Raw genomic sequence first — 24,709 nt, 5'->3', positions numbered from 1 at the left:
GTTAGTAAACAAAGTAAACAGCAAGGGACCCATATGACTACTGTGAGGCACTCCAGATGTCAAGTAGATCAATTTTGAAACAGCATTCTTGAATATAACCCTCTGAGTCCTACCATTCCAGTAACATGAAATCCAAAATAATAAATTACCAAGCTGATCTAATTTAAATAAAAGAAGTGAGTGGAGTCAAAGACCTTACTAAAATCTGTATAAACAATGTCAGTCTGCATTTTTTTCTTAAACCCATTTATTACAATAGATGACAATTCAAGAAGGTTATTGGTGGTCGATCTTCGCTTAACAAACCGTAAGCACACATCCAGGAAGTCCATCTGGACCGGCAACTTGTTCTCCCGGTCGGCTTTGTTGTTAAATCTCCTAAGAGGGAGCTTTCGGTGATTACAGGGGAAAAAATACGATTTGCCCATTTAAGGGACTGGAGTAGTTTGAATTTGACCAAGCTGTCGAACTATAAGTAGTTTGAAAAAACTCAGGAAATAAATCGGCATTTTCAGAATCCGTCGATCCCTCAATTGAGTTTAGACGTACCGATAAAGGCAATGCCGATGACCTACACTTGGCATTAACAAAGTTGTAAAACTGTTTCGGATCGTTTGAAAATTCAAATTTACATCGATTTAGATACATAGAAAAGCAATGACTGAACATTAAAATCTGTTCGAGCCACCACATATTTCGAAAAATCTGCTGGTCTACCCGATTTTTTATACTTTTTATAAGTGTTAGATTTAAGGTTTTTAAGTCATTGAAGCGCATTGGTAAACTAAGGAGGCCTGTTTAGGTTTGAAAAAAACCCATCAGGTACGCAATCATCATACAAAAAACGTATTTAAGACTGTATAGAATAGTTCAGTGGCACTTTCAATGTCTGTCCAATTATAATGAGAAATCATATCGTTAAGTTTAATATAGTCACATTTACGAAAACATCTCGTTTTAGTTGGAGAAACTAATGGAGAGAGGGTATCAGAGCAGGGGAGGCATTTTATTAGTTCCATAGTTGGATGATATCGGTCTTCAGGTACAACAAGAGCGTCAATTCTACATACTGTGATTTCAGACGGGTCTGAAACAAAAACAAGACCTAATTGTCTACTTAAGGAATTTTTTATAAAGCTTACTTACATACTTACGATAATTTTAAAAGGCCATCCACAAAATGGGCGGATAAAGGCATAGCGAAAAATGAGTCAGTAGGAGGAGACAAAGAAATATCAGGTAGATTAAAGTCACCTAAAACAATCAAAAGGTCTCTGTTAAAAAAAAGGGATAAAACAGATTTTATTGCAGACAGATGGTGCTCATAAATTACTAGGTCAGAGCCAGGGGGAATATACGGACATGTAACAAAAACAGATAAAGATTGCAAAGCAACTTTCACACTTAGAAATTCAATTTCATTGGGAATATAAATGAGAACTCTTTCAGATGTTAGGCTAGAGGTAACGGCAATCAGGACACCGCCCCCCTACGTGAGGGGCGATCGGTCCTATAAGTATTAAAGTTATTACCCAGAACTTCAGAGTCGGATATCTCTGGTTTCAGCCAAATTTCCGTAAAAGCTAAAATATCTTCTGTAAATGCAGAGGAGTCAGCATAAAGATTGTGTAGCTTCATATTTAGTCCCCTAACATTTTGATACGCCAAAATTAAACTTTTTAGTTTTTTGGCACAGTGTAGGGCCTGTTATTTGTTCTTTGGAATTCGGTTTATTTGGAACAAATTCTTTAATTACTAAATTAACATTAAGCCAAAAGCTTTCAGAAAGTAAAACATTAAAAACATCAGGTGGAGCAAATATTTTAAAAGACGATACCCTACGAGCGTATGAAAATCGACATTGTTCAACTGCAATATCTTCGGATGGGAATTTTTCACGTATAAATTCCAAAACATCCTCAGATGTGGTATCTGGGGTGAATCTAGAAACAAACAATTTCTTTCTTTGTGGAACAACTGAAGGTTTCTTACGCCCCCTAGTAGCAGTCTGAACCTCATTAGGCTGAGATCCAGGAACGGTGCCTACAGTACCTATAGGAACGGTCGGCACCGATTTCTTTGACTTAGCCAGTACAGAAGCTTTAGCTGTATCCATTCGCACAGTTGGTTCGCTTACCACTGTGTCGACAGGAACTGTTGCTACCAAGTTCGGATTTGGGTTAGATTCCATGGTTGTATTAACGGCGGTTAAGCTGACTTTTTTGCGTTTAGGGGACTCGGTTAATAATTTTTTATTATTACCCTTCATTGAGTTGCCTAAAAGCACCCGAGAAATTCAACAGGCTGTCTCGAGTCTGCATCATAAAGCCGCTCACCTCAACCACCATTTCCTTGCAGGACCCACATGACCACATAAGACCAGCGTTAAGATCAATAAAATCTTTTACTCTGCCGGTGAATCCTGCACATTTGACGTGCATCATCGAATCGCAGAGCCAGCAAAAAATAAAGGGGTCTTTCGTTGAAAACGCAAGTGTGCAGTTTTTCTTGGAACAGACAAGGGCCATTATAAGACCAACAAATGAAAAATAAAATGAATAAAATATCAAAAGTACCTCAAAGTAAATTTGACACTGGGATCAAATTCAAAAATCACAAAGACACAAAACAAAAAAAAATATGAGCGCGAAAATTTATCAAAACGTAAAGGAGCACGAGAGAAAAAATATTCTATCGACTGAGCTTGGCTTGTGCGACACTAACAACTTTCAGCACGAACAAATAAAAAATAAATCAAGCAAGAGAGAAGAGAGAGAGAGAAAGTTGCAGAAAAAGTACCAAAAAAGTGTACCAGATTTTCAGCGGGTGCACAGAGAGCAGGTTACAGTGGGAGATTGAGAGGGAGTAAAAGAGTTTTAGCAAGTTTAGGAGCGTAAGTTACACAAACAAAGCTAAAAGATTAAACGAATCTAATAGAAATGCTAAAATAACTATTAACACGTACTCGTTTACTGGGAGATCTATTTAAAATTACTAACGCCATTGTTATGCTAATCTTTGTAAATAAATACACACAGAACACTCGCACAAAATCAATGAAAAAGAAAAAACTCGAGCACAAAAGTAAACACAGCTGTTCACAAGCGACGCTAAATCGGCTTTTGAAGTTCAATAATTATTAAAAAGTTCGTTCTTAAAGTTAGACATTTCATAAAACATATTTGCGTATTTTGCGACTTGATTGTTGAATACTAGTTTTCCATCGATTTGGGAAATCGCTCTAGCGTGATATATTTCGCATCTGTTATTTATAATTGCGTATTTTATATAAGTTTTAAAAAGCTCTTTAAGCAGTGCGATTTTAGAAACTGAGATGTGTCAGCGATAACTACTGGTTTTTGTTCATGTTTAAAAAATTCAATGATGTCATCATTGTTTAATATTTTGGTATTAAAAACGTAAATTTCTGCAAGTTTTATTGTGTGAATTAAATTTTGCGGATCAAAACATTTTTAAAATCATCAGATAAGATTATTTTTTGTTGAACGCTAAATCGGCTTTTGAAGTTCAATAATTATTAAAAAGTTCGTTCTTAAAGTTAGACATTTCATAAAACATATTTGCGTATTTTGCGACTTGATTGTTGAATACTAGTTTTCCATCGATTTGGGAAATCGCTCTAGCGTGATATATTTCGCATCTGTTATTTATAATTGCGTATTTTATATAAGTTTTAAAAAGCTCTTTAAGCAGTGCGATTTTAGAAACTGAGATGTGCATTAGGTCAGCGATAACTACTGGTTTTTGTTCATGTTTAAAAAATTCAATGATGTCATCATTGTTTAATATTTTGGTATTAAAAACGTAAATTTCTGCAAGTTTTATTGTGTGAATTAAATTTTGCGGATCAAAACATTTTTAAAATCATCAGATAAGATTATTTTTTGTTGAACAATTTGGAACAATTTCTTTGAACAATTTTGAATAAAAAATACTCGTGACTTGTATAGACAATTATTAGCACCTGATAGAACATTTTCTGGAAAAGGAAAAAAAAGTAATATATAAATATTTAGAATTTTATATTATCTGTATGAATAATTATATTTATACTGTCGATTATTATTTTGCTAGGTAAATTTTCCTTAACTACTAGCTTTTTATACCCTTGCAGAGGGTCTAATGATTTCAGTCAGAAGTTTGCAATGCAGTGAAGAAGACGTTTCCGACACCATAAAGTATATATATTCTTGATCAGCGTCACTAGATCGATCTAGCCATGTCCGTCTGTCCGTCCGTTTCTACGCAAACTAGTCTCTCAGTCTTAAAGCTATCGGGCTGAAACTTTCCCAAAAGTCTTCTTTGTATTTCAGTTAGTAAAAAGGTCGGATCCAGCCGGATTGGATAACTAAATCTTATAGCTCCCATAAGAAATATCGGAAAAAAAAATTTAAAAAAATTATATCTTTGGTGTCTTTGGTGTTTTTAAACATGTAACCTCCTACGCTTGGAAATAATATTTTTTAATTGGTTTTGAATAAAAATTTTATAAAAATCGGACGACTATGTCAGATAGCTGCCATAGGAACGCTGGGAAAATGAGTGGTAAAATAATATGAAAGTATTATATCTTTTTTTAACATATAACCTTGTAAGCTTGGAAATAACATACTTTATTTAATTTTGAATTTCGTATTAAATTTTATCAAAATCGGACGACTTATCATATAGCTGCCAAAGAAACAATCGGAAAATAAATCGGAAAACATGAAAAAAATTATATCTTTGGTATTTTTTAACATATAACCTTCTAAGCTTGGAAATACCATTTTTTAATTAGTTCTGAGTTTGGGTCGAGGTAAAGCCTGGTTCATTATCTTTCATTATTACTTTGGCTTGTGGGAATTGTTAATGTTACTTCATTACGTTGTTTTCGATATCTAATTTAGTTTGGATTTCTTTTACTACAAGAAATTTTGAATAAGCATCAATGCAAGTTATGAAAGTGAGACTTCGCGCGTAATATATGTCAATGTGTAAATTTTCGCCATTTTTACTTGGGAATGCGGCTTTTCCAATTGGAATTTTAATCGGATGTCTGTTATATTTGTTTGTAATGCAAATTTTAAAATGTGTTATTTATTCTTTTAATTTTGTGAGTAACATTTTTGACAAATATTCTTGTATAGAAAAATTTATTCATAAAATTATCTTTCAATGTTTTTTAAATTCTATATAAATCTTCTAAAGTACAATGAATACCTACCGTTAAATTAGGAAGATTTTACTCCCTTAAGATTGATATAAAATTTTCAGGAGTATCAAATTCTATTATATGCCTGATATTTTCTAATATACGACTTACGGAATGTACACCTTCCTGTTGCCAATAGCAATTGTTTAAGGGTTTACGGGCTCAAGGGTTAATGGGTTTAAGGGTTTACGGGTTTCTTGTATAAAATGCTCAAAACTACTCTCCGCTGAATGCTGAGTGTTTTGATCTAAGACCAATTCGTTACTTTCAGTTAAGTTGTTAATCTAAATCCATGATAAGGCGTTTGCAACTAATTTAATTGTACCTGGTTTATAAATGGCTTTTGGAGTGAAACTTTTTATGAAGGATTACCAGTGTTTCAATTCTATATTAGGATTTTTATCAGAGATTGCGAAAGATAATGGTTGTATGATCGGTTTGAATTTCAATTCCAAACACTCCGTATAAGTAATTTCATAGATTTTTAAGAGCCCATACTATAGCTAAAAGTTCTTTCTTATTAGTTGCATAAACTTGTTCTGTTTTAGATAGGGTTTTTGAAATATAAGTAATCGGCTTACCTTCTTGAGATAAAACTGCACCAATTGCGACGTCCGAAGCGTCGGTGGTCAGGGTAAATTTTTTATTATAGTCCGGTTGAACTAATTCTACTTGAGCAATGAGATTTTCTTTCAGCTCGTTAAAAGCTTTAATAGCTGGGTCATCCAGCTGAATTAACATTTTTGTTGAAATTCTTTTTGAAATTTTGCCATTATGACCGCCAAGGTATTTCGTTAGAGGTTTGGCTATGAAGGCGTAGTTTAAAACAAATTTTCTATAATTGCCCGTAAGTCCTAGGAATCTTCTTAGTTGCGGATATTTTTTGGAAGCGGATATTTAGTAATTATGTCAATTTTTTCTGGGTCTGTCTTAATGACGTTATAAGACACGATGTATCCTAAAAAACTGGTTTCGCGTTTAAAAAACATTGATTTTTCCAAAGACATTTTTATGTTTGCCCTTAATAATAACTTTATAATTTTGTTTAAGTCTATAAATTGTCTTTCATTTGAATTTGAGAATATTATAATGTCGTCTATGTAGACATGACATGTTTTCCCTATTTGTTCTCTTGGTGTATTTGTTATTTAGAATGCCATTTTTAAAAATTCGTATTTTCCATTATTTATTAAATATGTTTTTTCCCACATCAGATGCTTTCATTAATATCTCATAAAGACTTGATTCTAAATTTATTGTTTTCTCAAATTAGATAGATTTAATGATGGGGGTTGCATTGGGTACCTGTCAGGTATAGTACTTTCATTTAATTTTTATAGTTAAAAACGGGTCTTAGTTAACGGCTTCCGTCTTGATTTTCTTCTTTTTTGGGACTACCTAAACTGGTGAATTTTAAGGGCTTCGGCTAGCCCTTAAAATTTCTTATGCTAACATTCTACTGATTTCGCTATTCACGAAGTCGCTGACAGATAAAGCATACGGATATTGTTTCCCGTATATCGGCTTGTCCCCCTTTATCACTGTTCTAAAAGGGATTCGCATATTTATCTTTGAATGCTCTTTTTCAATAGTGTACTATTTTTCCTTTAGTCCGTCGAATTGAGCAGTGCCTACATTATATATCTGTTGTTTGTCGCATAACTCAACGACGACGAACTCGAAATTTTTATATTTCAAACTATTTTTATACCCTTGCAGAGTGTATAATGATTTCAGTCAGTTGATCAGCGTCACTAGACGAGTCGATCTATTCATGTGTGTCCTTCGAATTAATCTCTCAGTTTTAAAGATATCGGGCTGAAACTTTCCCAAAAGTCTTGCGGGTAGTATTTAAGTCGGAACCAGCCGGATCGGACAACTATATCATATAGCTCCCATAGGAACTATCGGGAAAACATTTTTTAAAAAATTATACCTTCCTTTTTAACATCACCTTCCAAGCAAATAACATTTTTTAATTAGTTCTGAATTTCGAATTAAATTTTATTAAAATCGGACGATTATATCATATAGCTGCCATATGAACAACCAGAAAATTAATGGTAAAATAAAATGAAAAAATTGTATCTTCTGTGTTTTTTAACATATAACATCCTACGCTGGAAAATAACATTTTTTAATTGGTTTTGAGTCTGCGAAGAAGATAAATAAAACAAATAGAGACAAGATACAAATGAAAATAAAAGGCGTAACTAAAATTGAATCAAATGAATTTTAACATAGAAGTTAAAGTGCAAATTAAATGTGAAGGTTGTTTAATTTATTACATAGAACATGAAAAGGCTCGTCCAGACCAAAATTTGATGCACATCGTGGCAAATTTAGAACTAAATAATTCCGTGTTAGTCTTACAAGAACATTGAAAGTTAGGCGGCTTACAAGTTCTACAAAAAGATTTTGCATGAAAGTAATACAGAGCATTGTTCTACGATTTACACGTGTATGTAAATTAAGCACGTAGGATCCCAGTTCAAACTACTATGGGCAAAAGTAAGACTTTTTTGTACCAACTCAATTAGGTCAATATGCAATTGATGTTGTGGGCTCCAAACCGAAGAACAATATTTTTAAAAAGGACGGGCAAGGGAGGTAAATAATAATTTAGTTGTATAAGGGTCATCAAACATTTTTGACCAACGCTTCACAAACCCAAGAACACTCATGGTTTTGTTGACAGTAGACATTATATGGCAGTCAAAATTAAACTTTGAGACCAAAAAAACGGTTGAGTGGCGTATTTTGAAGAAAGTATCTAATAAACGTAGAAGAACCATAGAAAGTCATAACGTTGCATTCAAGGCAGTTCGAATTTAAAACGTTTTACGCACAGCATCACTGAAAGCAATTTGTAGAAATCAATTTGCTGACCGATGTAATTTGATGGGAACTTTAAACACAAAAGGCTCAATTGATTGGGCTTCGAAGGAAAGCTGATGTTTACTATATTGAGCCTAAAAGCCTAAGGCAAAGACAAAGGCAAATGCTGAGTTTTGAAAGGCGCAATTGATTGGGCTTCAAACGTAAGCTGATGCTTACTTTAATTTTGATTTGTTTAACTTAGCTGGGAAACCAAGATCGGACCTGGAAACCAAAGGAAAACGCAGAGTTTGAAAGTATTGTTTATAAAAGCAATAAGCGGCCTAGTTTCACCGGTTGGATAACTTCCCGATCCAATATAAAGTTCACTTAATTGATCTCTAAATTCTGTTATAAAATTTTCTTAGTTACTAGATTTGTCTGGTTTTGGCCGTTGTTTTCTGGTAACAAATAAGAAAGCATTTTTGTATTTTATAATAAGAAAAAAAATAAAATATGTAATGATTAAAAGTGGTTTATTGACTCAGGTTATCTATTTTATTTCTATTCATAAGTTTTATTTTAATTCAATTTTTATTCTCAGCTCAGCTTTTACACGAGTGTTTCCAATCGTCTATCTTCATCAAGTGTCCCTATTCCGATCTTCAAATAGTCCTCAGCTCCTACTTATTTCTACATTATTGGAACATCGGAATTGGAACATAAGCGCGGAATGTTATTATCATTAAATAGTCATATCTTATATCCACTTAATTTATATACAGCTTCTAATATACTGCTAACAGGTTTATTAATTTAATGAAAGGATTTAAAGGAGAGTTTTGAGTTATTTGATAATATTTAATCGGATTTCCGTCCGTCTGTCCGTCCGTCTGTCCGTCCCTTTCTACGCAAACTAGTCTCTCAGTTTTAAAGCTATCGGGCTGAAAGTTTCCCAAAAGTCTTCTTTCTATTGCATGTAGTATATAAGTCGGAACCAGCCGGATCGGACAACTATATCTTATAGCTTCCATAGGATCTATCGGGGAACAAATTAAAAAAATTATACCTTTCGTGTTTTTTAACATAAACCTTTCTAAGCTTGGATATAACATTTTTAAATTAGTTCTGAATTTCGAATTAAATTTCATCAAAATCGGACGACTATATTATCATATAGCTCCCAAAGGAACAATCGGAAAATTTGTGGTAAAATAATATTGAAAAATTATATCTTCGGTGTTTTTTAACTTATAACCTCCTACACTTGGAAATATCATTTTTTGAATTCCGAATTAAGTTTTATCAAAATCGGACGACTATATCATATAGCTGCCATAGGAACGATCGGAAAATCAGTAGGAAAACATGAAATACAAATGATATCATTTGTGCTTTTAAACATATAATCTTATGAGCTTGAAAATAACATTTTTTAATTAGTTCTGAATTTCGAATTAAATTTTATTAATATCAGACGACTATATCATATAGCTTTCATAGGAACGATCGGATAATTGGTGGGAAATAAGGTGAAACAAATTATAGCTTTAAGGCTTTTTGACATATTATCTTATAATATTGGGAATAAAAATTTTTATATTTTTAAGAATTTCGAATTCAATTTAATAAAATTATTGATTATTTTTTATAATTGCAAGGGTATGCAAACTTCGGCTTGCCGAAGTTAACTTCCTTTCTTGTTTACATGTGGATTTCTCATCATTTAATCCTTAATTATATATATATATATGTATGGACGTTGATGGACTTCAAACAGTACAAACAAGTGGCCCAACGACAAGCACGTGCTTGTTACGCGCGTGGCCGTTTTATCAATTTGGAAAAAAATGCGAGTTCACGAGGAAGATACATACATAAAACAAATAGAGACGGCACACAAATGAAAACAAAAGGCACAACTAAGAATTAAGCAAATGAGTTGAAATATTAGTTTTTAATACCGGGGTAGATGTTGAAATGCTAATTGAATGATAAAGTTTATTATAGTTGCACACAAAAATTTGATGTACATCGTGGCAAATTTAGAGGATAATAATTTCGTGTTAGTCCAACAGGAACATTCAATTTTAGGCGGTTTAAAAGATCTGCAGAATCAATGTCACCTCTTATAAGATTTTGTATAAAAGTAGCATTATTCTACGATTTACAAGTGTAGGTAAATTAAGCAATAGTAATCTACTCTGGTAGGAAGGTAGCCTTACGTTTTGATCCCAGTTCAACCTACGCAGGGCAAATAAGAGAAATTTTTTTTGTACCGACTCAATATGGTCGATGTGCACTTGATATTGTGGACTCCAAACCGACGAACAATATTCCAAAATAGGACGGACAAGGGAGGTAAATAATAATTTGCTCATATAAGAGCCATTAAATTCTTTTGACCAACGCTTTATAAACCCAAGAACACTCATGGCTTTGTTCACAGTGGACATAAAGTGGCAGTCATATTTAAGTTTAGGGTCAAGAAGAACACCTAAATTGTTAACTGAATATATCGGCCAAGTGAAGTTTTTTTTAGAAAGTAACTGATAAACGTAGGAGTACCCCTATAAAAAGACTATATGACATAATTATATGATAAACAAAGCTTAACATAATCAGCATACATTAGTACGAGAATGTGTTATGATTGAAGGAAGATAGTTAGTAAACAAAGTAAACAGCAAGGGACCCATATGACTACTGTGAGGCACTCCAGATGTCAAGTAGATCAATTTTGAAACAGCATTCTTGAATATAACCCTCTGAGTCCTACCATTCCAGTAACATGAAATCCAAAATAATAAATTACCAAGCTGATCTAATTTAAATAAAAGAAGTGAGTGGAGTCAAAGACCTTACTAAAATCTGTATAAACAATGTCAGTCTGCATTTTTTTCTTAAACCCATTTATTACAATAGATGACAATTCAAGAAGGTTATTGGTGGTCGATCTTCGCTTAACAAACCGTAAGCACACATCCAGGAAGTCCATCTGGACCGGCAACTTGTTCTCCCGGTCGGCTTTGTTGTTAAATCTCCTAAGAGGGAGCTTTCGGGGATTACAGGGGAAAAAATACGATTTGCCCATTTAAGGGACTGGAGTAGTTTGAATTTGACCAAGCTGTCGAACTATAAGTAGTTTGAAAAAACTCAGGAAATAAATCGGCATTTTCAGAATCCGTCGATCCCTCAATTGAGTTTAGACGTACCGATAAAGGCAATGCCGATGACCTACGCTTGGCATTAACAAAGTTGTAAAACTGTTTCGGATCGTTTGAAAATTCAAATTTACATCGATTTAGATACATAGAAAAGCAATGACTGAACATTAAAATCTGTTCGAGCCACCACATATTTCGAAAAATCTGCTGGTCTACCCGATTTTTTATACTTTTTATAAGTGTTAGATTTAAGGTTTTTAAGTCATTGAAGCGCATTGGTAAACTAAGGAGGCCTGTTTAGGTTTGAAAAAAACCCATCAGGTACGCAATCATCATACAAAAAACGTATTTAAGACTGTATAGAATAGTTCAGTGGCACTTTCAATGTCTGTCCAATTATAATGAGAAATCATATCGTTAAGTTTAATATAGTCACATTTACGAAAACATCTCGTTTTAGTTGGAGAAACTAATGGAGAGAGGGTATCAGAGCAGGGGAGGCATTTTATTAGTTCCATAGTTGGATGATATCGGTCTTCAGGTACAACAAGAGCGTCAATTCTACATACTGTGATTTCAGACGGGTCTGAAACAAAAACAAGACCTAATTGTCTACTTAAGGAATTTTTTATAAAGCTTACTTACATACTTACGATAATTTTAAAAGGCCATCCACAAAATGGGCGGATAAAGGCATAGCGAAAAATGAGTCAGTAGGAGGAGACAAAGAAATATCAGGTAGATTAAAGTCACCTAAAATAATCAAAAGGTCTCTGTTAAAAAAAAGGGATAAAACAGATTTTATTGCAGACAGATGGTGCTCATAAATTACTAGGTCAGAGCCAGGGGGAATATACGGACATGTAACAAAAACAGATAAAGATTGCAAAGCAACTTTCACACTTAGAAATTCAATTTCATTGGGAATATAAATGAGAACTCTTTCAGATGTTAGGCTAGAGGTAACGGCAATCAGGACACCGCCCCCCTACGTGAGGGGCGATCGGTCCTATAAGTATTAAAGTTATTACCCAGAACTTCAGAGTCGGATATCTCTGGTTTCAGCCAAATTTCCGTAAAAGCTAAAATATCTTCTGTAAATGCAGAGGAGTCAGCATAAAGATTGTGTAGCTTCATATTTAGTCCCCTAACATTTTGATACGCCAAAATTAAACTTTTTAGTTTTTTGGCACAGTGTAGGGCCTGTTATTTGTTCTTTGGAATTCGGTTTATTTGGAACAAATTCTTTAATTACTAAATTAACATTAAGCCAAAAGCTTTCAGAAAGTAAAACATTAAAAACATCAGGTGGAGCAAATATTTTAAAAGACGATACCCTACGAGCGTATGAAAATCGACATTGTTCAACTGCAATATCTTCGGATGGGAATTTTTCACGTATAAATTCCAAAACATCCTCAGATGTGGTATCTGGGGTGAATCTAGATTTCTTTCTTTGTGGAACAACTGAAGGTTTCTTACGCCCCCTAGTAGCAGTCTGAACCTCATTAGGCTGAGATCCAGGAACGGTGCCTACAGTACCTATAGGAACGGTCGGCACCGATTTCTTTGACTTAGCCAGTACAGAAGCTTTAGCTGTATCCATTCGCACAGTTGGTTCGCTTACCACTGTGTCGACAGGAACTGTTGCTACCAAGTTCGGATTTGGGTTAGATTCCATGGTTGTATTAACGGCGGTTAAGCTGACTTTTTTGCGTTTAGGGGACTCGGTTAATAATTTTTTATTATTACCCTTCATTGAGTTGCCTAAAAGCACCCGAGAAATTCAACAGGCTGTCTCGAGTCTGCATCATAAAGCCGCTCACCTCAACCACCATTTCCTTGCAGGACCCACATGACCACATAAGACCAGCGTTAAGATCAATAAAATCTTTTACTCTGCCGGTGAATCCTGCACATTTGACGTGCATCATCGAATCGCAGAGCCAGCAAAAAATAAAGGGGTCTTTCGTTGAAAACGCAAGTGTGCAGTTTTTCTTGGAACAGACAAGGGCCATTATAAGACCAACAAATGAAAAATAAAATGAATAAAATATCAAAAGTACCTCAAAGTAAATTTGACACTGGGATCAAATTCAAAAATCACAAAGACACAAAACAAAAAAAAATATGAGCGCGAAAATTTATCAAAACGTAAAGGAGCACGAGAGAAAAAATATTCTATCGACTGAGCTTGGCTTGTGCGACACTAACAACTTTCAGCACGAACAAATAAAAAATAAATCAAGCAAGAGAGAAGAGAGAGAGAGAAAGTTGCAGAAAAAGTACCAAAAAAGTGTACCAGATTTTCAGCGGGTGCACAGAGAGCAGGTTACAGTGGGAGATTGAGAGGGAGTAAAAGAGTTTTAGCAAGTTTAGGAGCGTAAGTTACACAAACAAAGCTATAAGATTAAACGAATCTAATAGAAATGCTAAAATAACTATTAACACGTACTCGTTTACTGGGAGATCTATTTAAAATTACTAACGCCATTGTTATGCTAATCTTTGTAAATAAATACACACAGAACACTCGCACAAAATCAATGAAAAAGAAAAAACTCGAGCACAAAAGTAAACACAGCTGTTCACAAGCGACGCTAAATCGGCTTTTGAAGTTCAATAATTATTAAAAAGCTCGTTCTTAAAGTTAGACATTTCATAAAACATATTTGCGTATTTTGCGACTTGATTGTTGAATACTAGTTTTCCATCGATTTGGGAAATCGCTCTAGCGTGATATATTTCGCATCTGTTATTTATAATTGCGTATTTTATATAAGTTTTAAAAAGCTCTTTAAGCAGTGCGATTTTAGAAACTGAGATGTGCATTAGGTCAGCAATAACTACTGGTTTTTGTTCATGTTTAAAAAATTCAATGATGTCATCATTGTTTAATATTTTGGTATTAAAAACGTAAATTTCTGCAAGTTTTATTGTGTGAATTAAATTTTGCGGATCAAAACATTTTTAAAATCATCAGATAAGATTATTTTTTGTTGAACAATTTGGAACAATTTCTTTGAACAATTTTGAATAAAAAATACTCGTGACTTGTATAGACAATTATTAGCACCTGATAGAACATTTTCTGGAAAAGGAAAAAAAAGTAATATATAAATATTTAGAATTTTATATTATCTGTATGAATAATTATATTTATACTGTCGATTATTATTTTGCTAGGTAAATTTTCCTTAACTACTAGCTTTTTATACCCTTGCAGAGGGTCTAATGATTTCAGTCAGAAGTTTGCAATGCAGTGAAGAAGACGTTTCCGACACCATAAAGTATATATATTCTTGATCAGCGTCACTAGATCGATCTAGCCATGTCCGTCTGTCCGTCCGTTTCTACGCAAACTAGTCTCTCAGTCTTAAAGCTATCGGGCTGAAACTTTCCCAAAAGTCTTCTTTGTATTTCAGTTAGTAAAAAGGTCGGATCCAGCCGGATTGGATAACTAAATCTTATAGCTCCCATAAGAAATATCGGAAAAAAAAATTTAAAAAAATTATATCTTTGGTGTCTTTGGTGTTTTTAAACATGTAACCTCCTACGCTTGGAAATAATATTTTTTAATTGGTTTTGAATAAAAATTTTATAAAAATCGGACGACTATGTCAGATAGCTGCCATAGGAACGCTGGAAAAATGAGTGGTAAAATAATATGAAAGTATTATATCTTTTTTTAACATATAACCTTGTAAGCTTGGAAATAACATACTTTATTTAATTTTGAATTTCGTATTAAATTTTATCAAAATCGGACGACTTATCATATAGCTGCCAAAGAAACAATCGGAAAATAAATCGGAAAACATGAAAAAAATTATATCTTTGGTATTTTTTAACATATAACCTTCTAAGCTTGGAAATACCATTTTTTAATTAGTTCTGAGTTTGGGTCGAGGTAAAGCTTTGGCTTGTGGGAATTGTTAATGTTACTTCATTACGTTGTTTTCGATATCTAATTTAGTTTGGATTTCTTTTACTACAAGAAATTTTGAATAAGCATCAATGCAAGTTATGAAAGTGAGACTTCGCGCGTAATATATGTCAATGTGTAAATTTTCGCCATTTTTACTTGGGAATGCGGCTTTTCCAATTGGAATTTTAATCGGATGTCTGTTATATTTGTTTGTAATGCAAATTTTAAAATGTGTTATTTATTCTTTTAATTTTGTGAGTAACATTTTTGACAAATATTCTTGTATAGAAAAATTTATTCATAAAATTATCTTTCAATGTTTTTTAAATTCTATATAAATCTTCTAAAGTACAATGAATACCTACCGTTAAATTAGGAAGATTTTACTCCCTTAAGATTGATATAAAATTTTCAGGAGTATCAAATTCTATTATATGCCTGATATTTTCTAATATACGACTTACGGAATGTACACCTTCCTGTTGCCAATAGCAATTGTTTAAGGGTTTACGGGCTCAAGGGTTAATGGGTTTAAGGGTTTACGGGTTTCTTGTATAAAATGCTCAAAACTACTCTCCGCTGAATGCTGAGTGTTTTGATCTAAGACCAATTCGTTACTTTCAGTTAAGTTGTTAATCTAAATCCATGATAAGGCGTTTGCAACTAATTTAATTGTACCTGGTTTATAAATGGCTTTTGGAGTGAAACTTTTTATGAAGGATTACCAGTGTTTCAATTCTATATTAGGATTTTTATCAGAGATTGCGAAAGATAATGGTTGTATGATCGGTTTGAATTTCAATTCCAAACACTCCGTATAAGTAATTTCATAGATTTTTAAGAGCCCATACTATAGCTAAAAGTTCTTTCTTATTAGTTGCATAAACTTGTTCTGTTTTAGATAGGGTTTTTGAAATATAAGTAATCGGCTTACCTTCTTGAGATAAAACTGCACCAATTGCGACGTCCGAAGCGTCGGTGGTCAGGGTAAATTTTTTATTATAGTCCGGTTGAACTAATTCTACTTGAGCAATGAGATTTTCTTTCAGCTCGTTAAAAGCTTTAATAGCTGGGTCATCCAGCTGAATTAACATTTTTGTTGAAATTCTTTTTGAAATTTTGCCATTATGACCGCCAAGGTATTTCGTTAGAGGTTTGGCTATGAAGGCGTAGTTTAAAACAAATTTTCTATAATTGCCCGTAAGTCCTAGGAATCTTCTTAGTTGCGGATATTTTTTGGAAGCGGATATTTAGTAATTATGTCAATTTTTTCTGGGTCTGTCTTAATGACGTTATAAGACACGATGTATCCTAAAAAACTGGTTTCGCGTTTAAAAAACATTGATTTTTCCAAAGACATTTTTATGTTTGCCCTTAATAATAACTTTATAATTTTGTTTAAGTCTATAAATTGTCTTTCATTTGAATTTGAGAATATTATAATGTCGTCTATGTAGACATGACATGTTTTCCCTATTTGTTCTCTTGGTGTATTTGTTATTTAGAATGCCATTTTTAAAAATTCGTATTTTCCATTATTTATTAAATATGTTTTTTCCCACATCAGATGCTTTCATTAATATCTCATAAAGACTTGATTCTAAATTTATTGTTTTCTCAAATTAGATAGATTTAATGATGGGGGTTGCATTGGGTACCTGTCAGGTATAGTACTTTCATTTAATTTTTATAGTTAAAAACGGGTCTTAGTTAACGGCTTCCGTCTTAATTTTCTTCTTTTTTGGGACTACCTAAACTGGTGAATTTTAAGGGCTTCGGCTAGCCCTTAAAATTTCTTATGCTAACATTCTACTGATTTCGCTATTCACGAAGTCGCTGACAGATAAAGCATACGGATATTGTTTCCCGTATATCGGCTTGTCCCCCTTTATCACTGTTCTAAAAGGGATTCGCATATTTATCTTTGAATGCTCTTTTTCAATAGTGTACTATTTTTCCTTTAGTCCGTCGAATTGAGCAGTGCCTACATTATATATCTGTTGTTTGTCGCATAACTCAACGACGACGAACTCGAAATTTTTATATTTCAAACTATTTTTATACCCTTGCAGAGTGTATAATGATTTCAGTCAGTTGATCAGCGTCACTAGACGAGTCGATCTATTCATGTGTGTCCTTCGAATTAATCTCTCAGTTTTAAAGATATCGGGCTGAAACTTTCCCAAAAGTCTTGCGGGTAGTATTTAAGTCGGAACCAGCCGGATCGGACAACTATATCATATAGCTCCCATAGGAACTATCGGGAAAACATTTTTTAAAAAATTATACCTTCCTTTTTAACATCACCTTCCAAGCAAATAACATTTTTTAATTAGTTCTGAATTTCGAATTAAATTTTATTAAAATCGGACGATTATATCATATAGCTGCCATATGAACAACCAGAAAATTAATGGTAAAATAAAATGAAAAAATTGAATCTTCTGTGTTTTTTAACATATAACATCCTACGCTGGAAAATAACATTTTTTAATTGGTTTTGAGTTTTGAATTATATTTGTTCAAATTCGGACGACTATATCAAATAGCTGCCATAGAAACGATCGGAAAATTGGTTGGAAAATAATATGAAACATATTTTTTGACTTTTATCTTATAATATTGGAAATATAATTTTTTCTATTTTTAAAAATTTCGAATTAAATGAAATAAAATCAAAAAATCAAATAATTTATTTTTAATATCACTGAAGTCAGCAACAATACTTAAAAATTTTATATGGTGTTACTAAAGTTGATTATTTTTTATAACTGCAAGGGTATATAAATTTCGGCTTGCCGAACTTAACTTCCTTTCTTGTTCTTAAAAAATTGCATCCAATTAGAAGATCAGATTATAACCCTCCGATTTCATTAAATAATTGTCTTGTTTCAAATATATTAATAATATGGTAATACCTAATAATTGAAAACCCATAATCTGTAGTAACCTTTTCGTTTATTGATAAAATCGATTTTTTTTTTCAAAAATTCTCTTTTTTATATAACAAGTAGTAGCCCTGTATCTATTTAGATCTTTAACTGCTTCCTCGTTTTTTCGTCTATCCTATTTAAAAAAGGCATACCCTGTTGGGGTCCGGGCTAAAAAATTATTTTCATAGATATTAATTAATCTGGTTACTTTATTAAATGACTGATTTACTGTTCTGGTTCCCTTTTTTGAGCTTGAGTATGCTTGTGTGATAGTAATTTGAACGATTATTATTTTGATATTAATTACTATATAGCTTTCTCAAATAATATTTGAATTGATGGATCAACATCCATTGGCTCGACTGCTTTTTGCTTTTGATTGTTAACTTGATTGTTGTTTTGCCAAATTTTGTTTTGCTCGAATTATTTCCCATTTAATTAGTATTATTATTTTGTCGTATTAGTCAAATCGTAAGTTGTTTTCATTTTTAAATCAATTGAACCTGTTTGCACGAAAATGGTTTGTTTCTAATTCATGGACCATTTCCATTATTAGTAAAGTCATTAAAATAATGACTTAATTATTCAGTAACTGTTTCATTACACTTTCTGATTCATTACACTTTCTGCAGCTTCCCTCCAACCTACATATTGTGATGTTTCCCCGGTGTATTTTGGTAAAGATTTTATCACTTCAAGTGTTGTATCGCAAATTATAGTTGGGCCGATTGTTTGTATTTTATAATCCTCCACAGTATTTGCATCTGTGGCCAGCCTTCCTTCAAAACCTTCTATTTCCTGCTCACTTCATTTAATTGAACATTTATCAATCTCTTTATTAATTCCACTATTAAGCAGACGGCTGTGGCTATACTACCAGCAGAAAAATTTGGTACTGATCCTCCGGTTGCCATTGTTAAATTTATATCACCAAAGCTATTTATTAAATCTTCCAGATTGTTTCTTGATATTATTTATTATATCTAATCTTATTATTAAATCTTATTATTAAACCTTATTATTAAATCTGGCTTATGTTTTATAGGACCCGGTGGTCCCCCTTTTGTGAGGTTGTGAGTATCTTCTTCCCTAGATACAGCGTATATTAATGGCAAGAGAATGCCTATCCTTTCTTCTTTAGTTGTCTTGATAAGCATGTTGTTTTTTTTTTGTTTTTGTTAGTTTTTGTTTGTTTATATTTTTTAGTTTAGTGCGATTTTATTTTGTGTTCTTGTATTTTTTGGCTTTATATTTTAAATTCACCTTTAAATGGATTATTTCATTATTATTTTCATTTAACTGTTGTTAACGATCACTGTCACTTTGTTGTGTTGTTTAGTGGAGATTTTAATTTTTCCACTAAAAATGTTGAGCTGTTGGCCGCGCGAGCGCCGTTTATACTTAACTTATTTTTCATTAAACAATTTTTGGAACGTTTTTATGACGCGGTTCCACCTTGGACGCCAATTAAATTCATCGGTTGAAGATGATATAAAAACATTTTTTTCTCGGACAAAATAGAACTGCCTCCTCATTTCTTAATCTGATTCAAAGAACCTCGGCCAGGAGCTTTTTTCTTTGAACTTTAGAACTTTAATTTATGTTTAGATTAAAAGCTTAAGATAAAACTGTCGCATCTCAGTGTGAAATTCAATTATGCTGACCTATGCTATTTGGTGGGAAAGGCGCAATTGATTGGGCTTCGAAGGGAAGCTAATGTCTACTTTATCGATTTGATTTGTTTAACTTAGCTAGGGAACCAAGATCGGATCTCGAAGCCAAGGGCAAATGCAGAGTTTGAAAATATTGTTTATTAAAGCCATAAGCGGCCTAGTTTCACGGGTTGGAAAACTTGCACTGTAAGACTCAACTACAACCGGAGATAACAAAACTATTTACACATACACACTACTGATGTTCAAGTATTCCGCGGAGTTTTGCGATTATTTTGCTGTTCACGTTCCGATATTGAAGTTAAAGAAACTTTTGACACACGGATTGTTTATTGCTGCATCCTCTGATAAAAGCGGTTCCATAGAGGCTGCTGCATATGCGAAAAGATTCAGAAAATATCGACTGCCTATAAAGCCACGCGCATAACTTTTTTATTGTTGCATAATTTTTGTAGCATTCGATCAACACACGAAACTACTTTACTTTCACCCACTTGTACTCACACTTGTAAATCCACTTTCCTATGAGCGGATGCCGCCAGTGGGCGTTGTGAATGGAACATTAAGCGAGGATTATAATGATAACAATGAGTACATCGTCCAACTACCTTCCGAACTACTGCTCTGGACTACTTCCGATTAATGCCTTCGGTTCAGCAAGAATATGCTGGCAGCTAATGTGAAATCGTGATTCTTTGGAAGCAATTCAGCTTTTGTTGAATATGTGTTAAAATCAGCTTGAATAAATTTTGCAATTCAGATGCCAACATATAATTGGCATCGACTACAAGCCATCTTTTGTTGACTTCAACTTTTTTATAACACGCGTCATGAAAGCTAGGTCTGGTATAATGCGCTTAAAGGATTTAAATCTTTTTATTACGTTATTAATTGGATTGTTTTTCGTTGCCAATATTTCTGCACTTTAGGACTGTCCTCTAGTCTTAATTCTCTAACATGAGAGTTTCGCTCTGGGTGGGGATATATGTATATTATTCCTAAAGTAAGTTGCTGCCAACCCCTACACACTGTGAGTCATGAACTTGCCTCTCACTACCGTCAGGCGTTGATGATTGCATTTCTGAAATCCAGTACATGGTCCGCCAGTGCAAAACAATATGCAAATCTGTCCAAAAGAAAACATTTTTGAAATATTTTTGTAAAACGTGTGCCCATTCTGTGTCCATCTGCCACGTTCGACAATAAATATGCGTCGCAAAATTCTAGCAGCTTTAGACTTTTAATAAAAATGGAAGCACATTTTGATGATAAGATTAAGTTTCTATGAATGTCGATTGTTTGAAGATTGTCAGTTTCAATTTGCTTCCATTGAGAATGGAGTTTTTTTGGAAATTGATCATCCAATCTAAAAAAAAGCATCCATAACTCTTGAATTAATATTATGCACCGAACCAGAACTAGAAATACAAGCTCTAGGAAATACACCGAATCAAAACTGAAGATACAAGCCCTAGAAAATCGTTAGGTGAAACTATACTCCGCTTATAGACAACAGCAGAAACTTGTTGTGGCCACCAGGTATTGGTGAATAAATACATTTTAGTTAAAACTGTGGCCGCCCAACTTTTGGGCGGTTTGTGGGTTTTTCGATAGGTATTGATGAGACAAATACATTACAGTAAACATTTTTCAGCAAGAAAACCGTTGGCGTTACCTTTTTTGTGGATTGTGGGCGTTGAAAAGGGCGTGGCATCCTGCTGAAACAGGAAAGCCCAGGAACCTTTGGAGTCCCACTCCTCTGGCCTTTATGATTTTCGGCATCTCAGCGTTCATAAAGACAGACGGACGGATGAACGGACGGACAGACGGAAATGGCTACACGGACTTGGCTAATGATCCTGATCCAGAATATATATACATTACTCTACGAGTAACGGGTATAATAAAACTTATTTGGCGACAAGGTCTCAACTTGCTGTTAGCTGATCAAGAATATATATAGTTTTTTTATAGAAAAAAAATTAAAGGGAAATGCATTTGTCATCAATACATATCGATTGTTGTCATGCTGGAATTTTGTTTTTGCACGTATTAAACGTATTTGTCTTACTAATACCTATCGATTGAACAATTAAAAATTTTCCACGTCCACTCTAACGCCTCCGAACGGCTAATATGCTTAAAACTGTCTGTCGCCTATATATCACATGCCAAAATTCCTTTGCTGCTTATATATATGCATTTTTATTTTACTCCCTCAATCTGAGTAACAGGTATCTGATAGGCACTCGACTACAGCGTTTTTCCTTGTGTTAGTATCTAGTATTTTGTTGTAATTTCAGTATGATAGATTATTTCAGACTTGTTGGAAGTAAATTGTAAGCGATATCAGCTGTGCTTTGCTCCTGCTCTCAGCTTTCGATAACAATACAGTAAAATGATTAAATATGGTTCGCGTTGAAGCACTGCAGGATAACTACGTATCACTATTGCAGGCATCACCAAAGCGGTTGTTGACGAATATGTCCCAAAACACTGTAGTTTGAGCATTCTTGAAGGATCTGACATTAGCTATGTCGAAGTTGCTCGATATAACGTTAAAAGATCTTCCAAGAAAATCTGACATCGAAGGGCTAAAACAAGAATTGAAAAGCGAGATTGGGTCTACTTCGCTGCAGGTCAAACAGCTAGCCCACGACAATACGCGACTCAAAGAATAGGCTTTAAGTTTTCTTTCAGATAGGGAAGCAGATAAGCAAACAACAAATATTTTGTAAAAAAACAACAAATTATTCTTCTTCTTTCTAATCTCTGGAAAGCAAAAAGTCCAAAACGACAGTATCAACGTAGGGGATGTCGTTTAATTAATAATGCCAAAAAAAAACGTCTAATCCAAATTATAAGAAATATACGGAATCAGTTTGGATGCATCACATATTAACTCCCATGTAGATAGTGACGAAAATGTTTTAATTAATTAAATGTTAAAATTAACGACAACCAGCGTTTACAATTCATTTTATGTGTACCTAGACTCACAGGAGCTAGGTGCTATACTATAATATTCAACCATAAGAGGCTTAGAGACAAAAGGATATCACTTTACCCGATAAAGCTGGCTTCGGTATGCAGTTGTATCCGAAACTGGGGAACAAAAAATAATCAAAATATGCTTGTTTGTCAATACACTGAATTGCGAACTTCTTCATGTTTACATTTTGTATTTTATCGTCATATGAACGATATATCGTCATATGGATTCTTACTTCGTTTTTGAAACAATTAGTATATTGTCACTTGGACGATATATCGTCATATGGAATGCCCATCTGGAATAACAAAAGCAATATTATTAGCTATTTGATATGCTATTAACGGTAATGGAAACCTATCAGCCACTGTATTTTTATTTAATTCCCTATTATTCTTTCTGAAGCGTTTTTCTTACTAATAATACCGGAAGAGCAAATGGTGAACTTCTTGGTCTGATAACTTTATACACGATTAATTCTTTAATTTTAGCACGTACTAACTCCCTTTCGCTTGGACTAGATCTTTATGGCCGCCTTTGCACAGTCTTAATCGACTCAATCAGACGCGTTTGCGCAGTGCCTTCGATAAAAGATTTTAAGTGTTGCTTACGTAATGATATTAAAATTTATTTTTCCATTTTCAACCATTTCAGTTTCAATGCTATCCAAATCAGTATTTTTAACGGTTTCACAAGCGTTCACAACTTTAGTTTGAGCAATCTTTAAATTATCGTAAGAAACTTCTACTAAAAACCCATGAGCCTATATTTCTTTTCCAATTACAATATTATTTTTTATACAGTCGACTGATACTGTGTGAAACAAAACAACCAAAAAATAACCATCAATCATGAATCCTCTTAGCAACTTACTTATTAGAAAAGCTTTCTTTATAATTAATGAGCACTCAGGTCCCAAATCAATTATAATTGGCAAACTCTCACCATTTAGCACATAGCTCCACTCTTTTTTCCGATCATACTACCGATCCGGTACTCTGCATTTTTTTGGACAATTATTCGCAATGAGTCCCAACTCCCAACATCTGAAGCATTTGCCCTCCCATGTCGAGGTTGTTCTGAACTTGATCCTGGAATCTCATTCCAGATCTAGAGTCTTGCATTTTGACCGGGCTTTCCATTTTCTGATTTCCATTTTGATATAACAAGATGCTCTTTCAGCGATGAGAATACTTGGAGATCTACTCGCAGTTTACGTCGATTGTTGTGGGTATCATTGGTTACAAACGTCGAAATTAGCCATGTGTCCAAGAACCAGCGCGACGGAAATTTGTTCAGAATTCAAATAAAGCTAAAACAGGCAAGCTTTCACCGTTGCTTAAGGGGTAATGTTTAAACAACTCGAAAAGTGAAATATTTTTTTGATTTTTTTTCCTGACGACAAATGTAAATTGTATTTATTCAACGAATTTTTCGTTAAAGTATAACATTCCAAAAATGTCTTGTCCAATTTTTGCAAAGATATAGTCAAAAATATGGTAGAAATTGTCCCGCCTTTTCTAGATAAAAAGTTGAATTGCGGTGCCCCTCATGACTCGGCGCTGTATAATCAGAAATCCAAAAATCCAACTTCGTTAAATAATAGTTAGGGCCAGGTAACAATGTAAAATTTTTTCTTAAATTCATTTTTTTTTTTTAATTTTTTGTGGACTTGGAAGTGACAAACATATTTTTGTTGGGAATAAAATCGGTTAATTTTTCTTTTAGAAATTTATGAAAACAAAAATATTTGACAGCGTTACCTTGTAGATTTTGGACAGAAACGATCGTAGTTTAGTTATGATGGACACCGACTTTGAAAAAGTCAATTGTCGGAAAAACGCTTTAAAGATTTTAGCACAAAAAAATCCAGTGTAAAAAGAAAATCCGGAAGATATAAAAACACTCATAGCTTGGACAATTTTGTTTTAATTGACTTTTGACTTAATACTATTCAGATATAAAAGTCGTCTTCAGTTGTTAG

At 33.5% G+C, this 24,709-nt stretch overlaps 1 protein-coding gene across 6 annotated transcripts in view; it reads left to right on the top strand.

Annotated features, from left to right (window-relative positions):
• The window catches only part of LOC127011836 (uncharacterized), a 112,345-nt gene that overhangs the window by 68,431 nt on the left and 19,205 nt on the right, over positions 1-24,709 (top strand). Inside the window, exon 1 of one of the 6 annotated variants that reach the window (XM_050890026.1) lies at positions 10,316-10,393. The exons of the other annotated variants lie outside the window; for them this stretch is intronic. Coding sequence (XP_050745983.1) covers positions 10,321-10,393 — 73 coding nt within the window. The 5' untranslated portion in view covers positions 10,316-10,320. Of the gene's footprint in view, positions 1-10,315; positions 10,394-24,709 lie in introns of those variants that run through there. 6 annotated transcript variants of the gene reach the window in all.

This window comes from Drosophila biarmipes, unplaced genomic scaffold (genome assembly GCF_025231255.1).
Source record: "Drosophila biarmipes strain raj3 unplaced genomic scaffold, RU_DBia_V1.1 ptg000013l, whole genome shotgun sequence".
Classification (NCBI taxonomy): Eukaryota; Metazoa; Arthropoda; class Insecta; order Diptera; family Drosophilidae; genus Drosophila; species Drosophila biarmipes.
The sequence above is the reverse complement of the archived record's forward strand: the minus strand, read 5'-3'. Positions and strand labels throughout refer to the sequence as shown.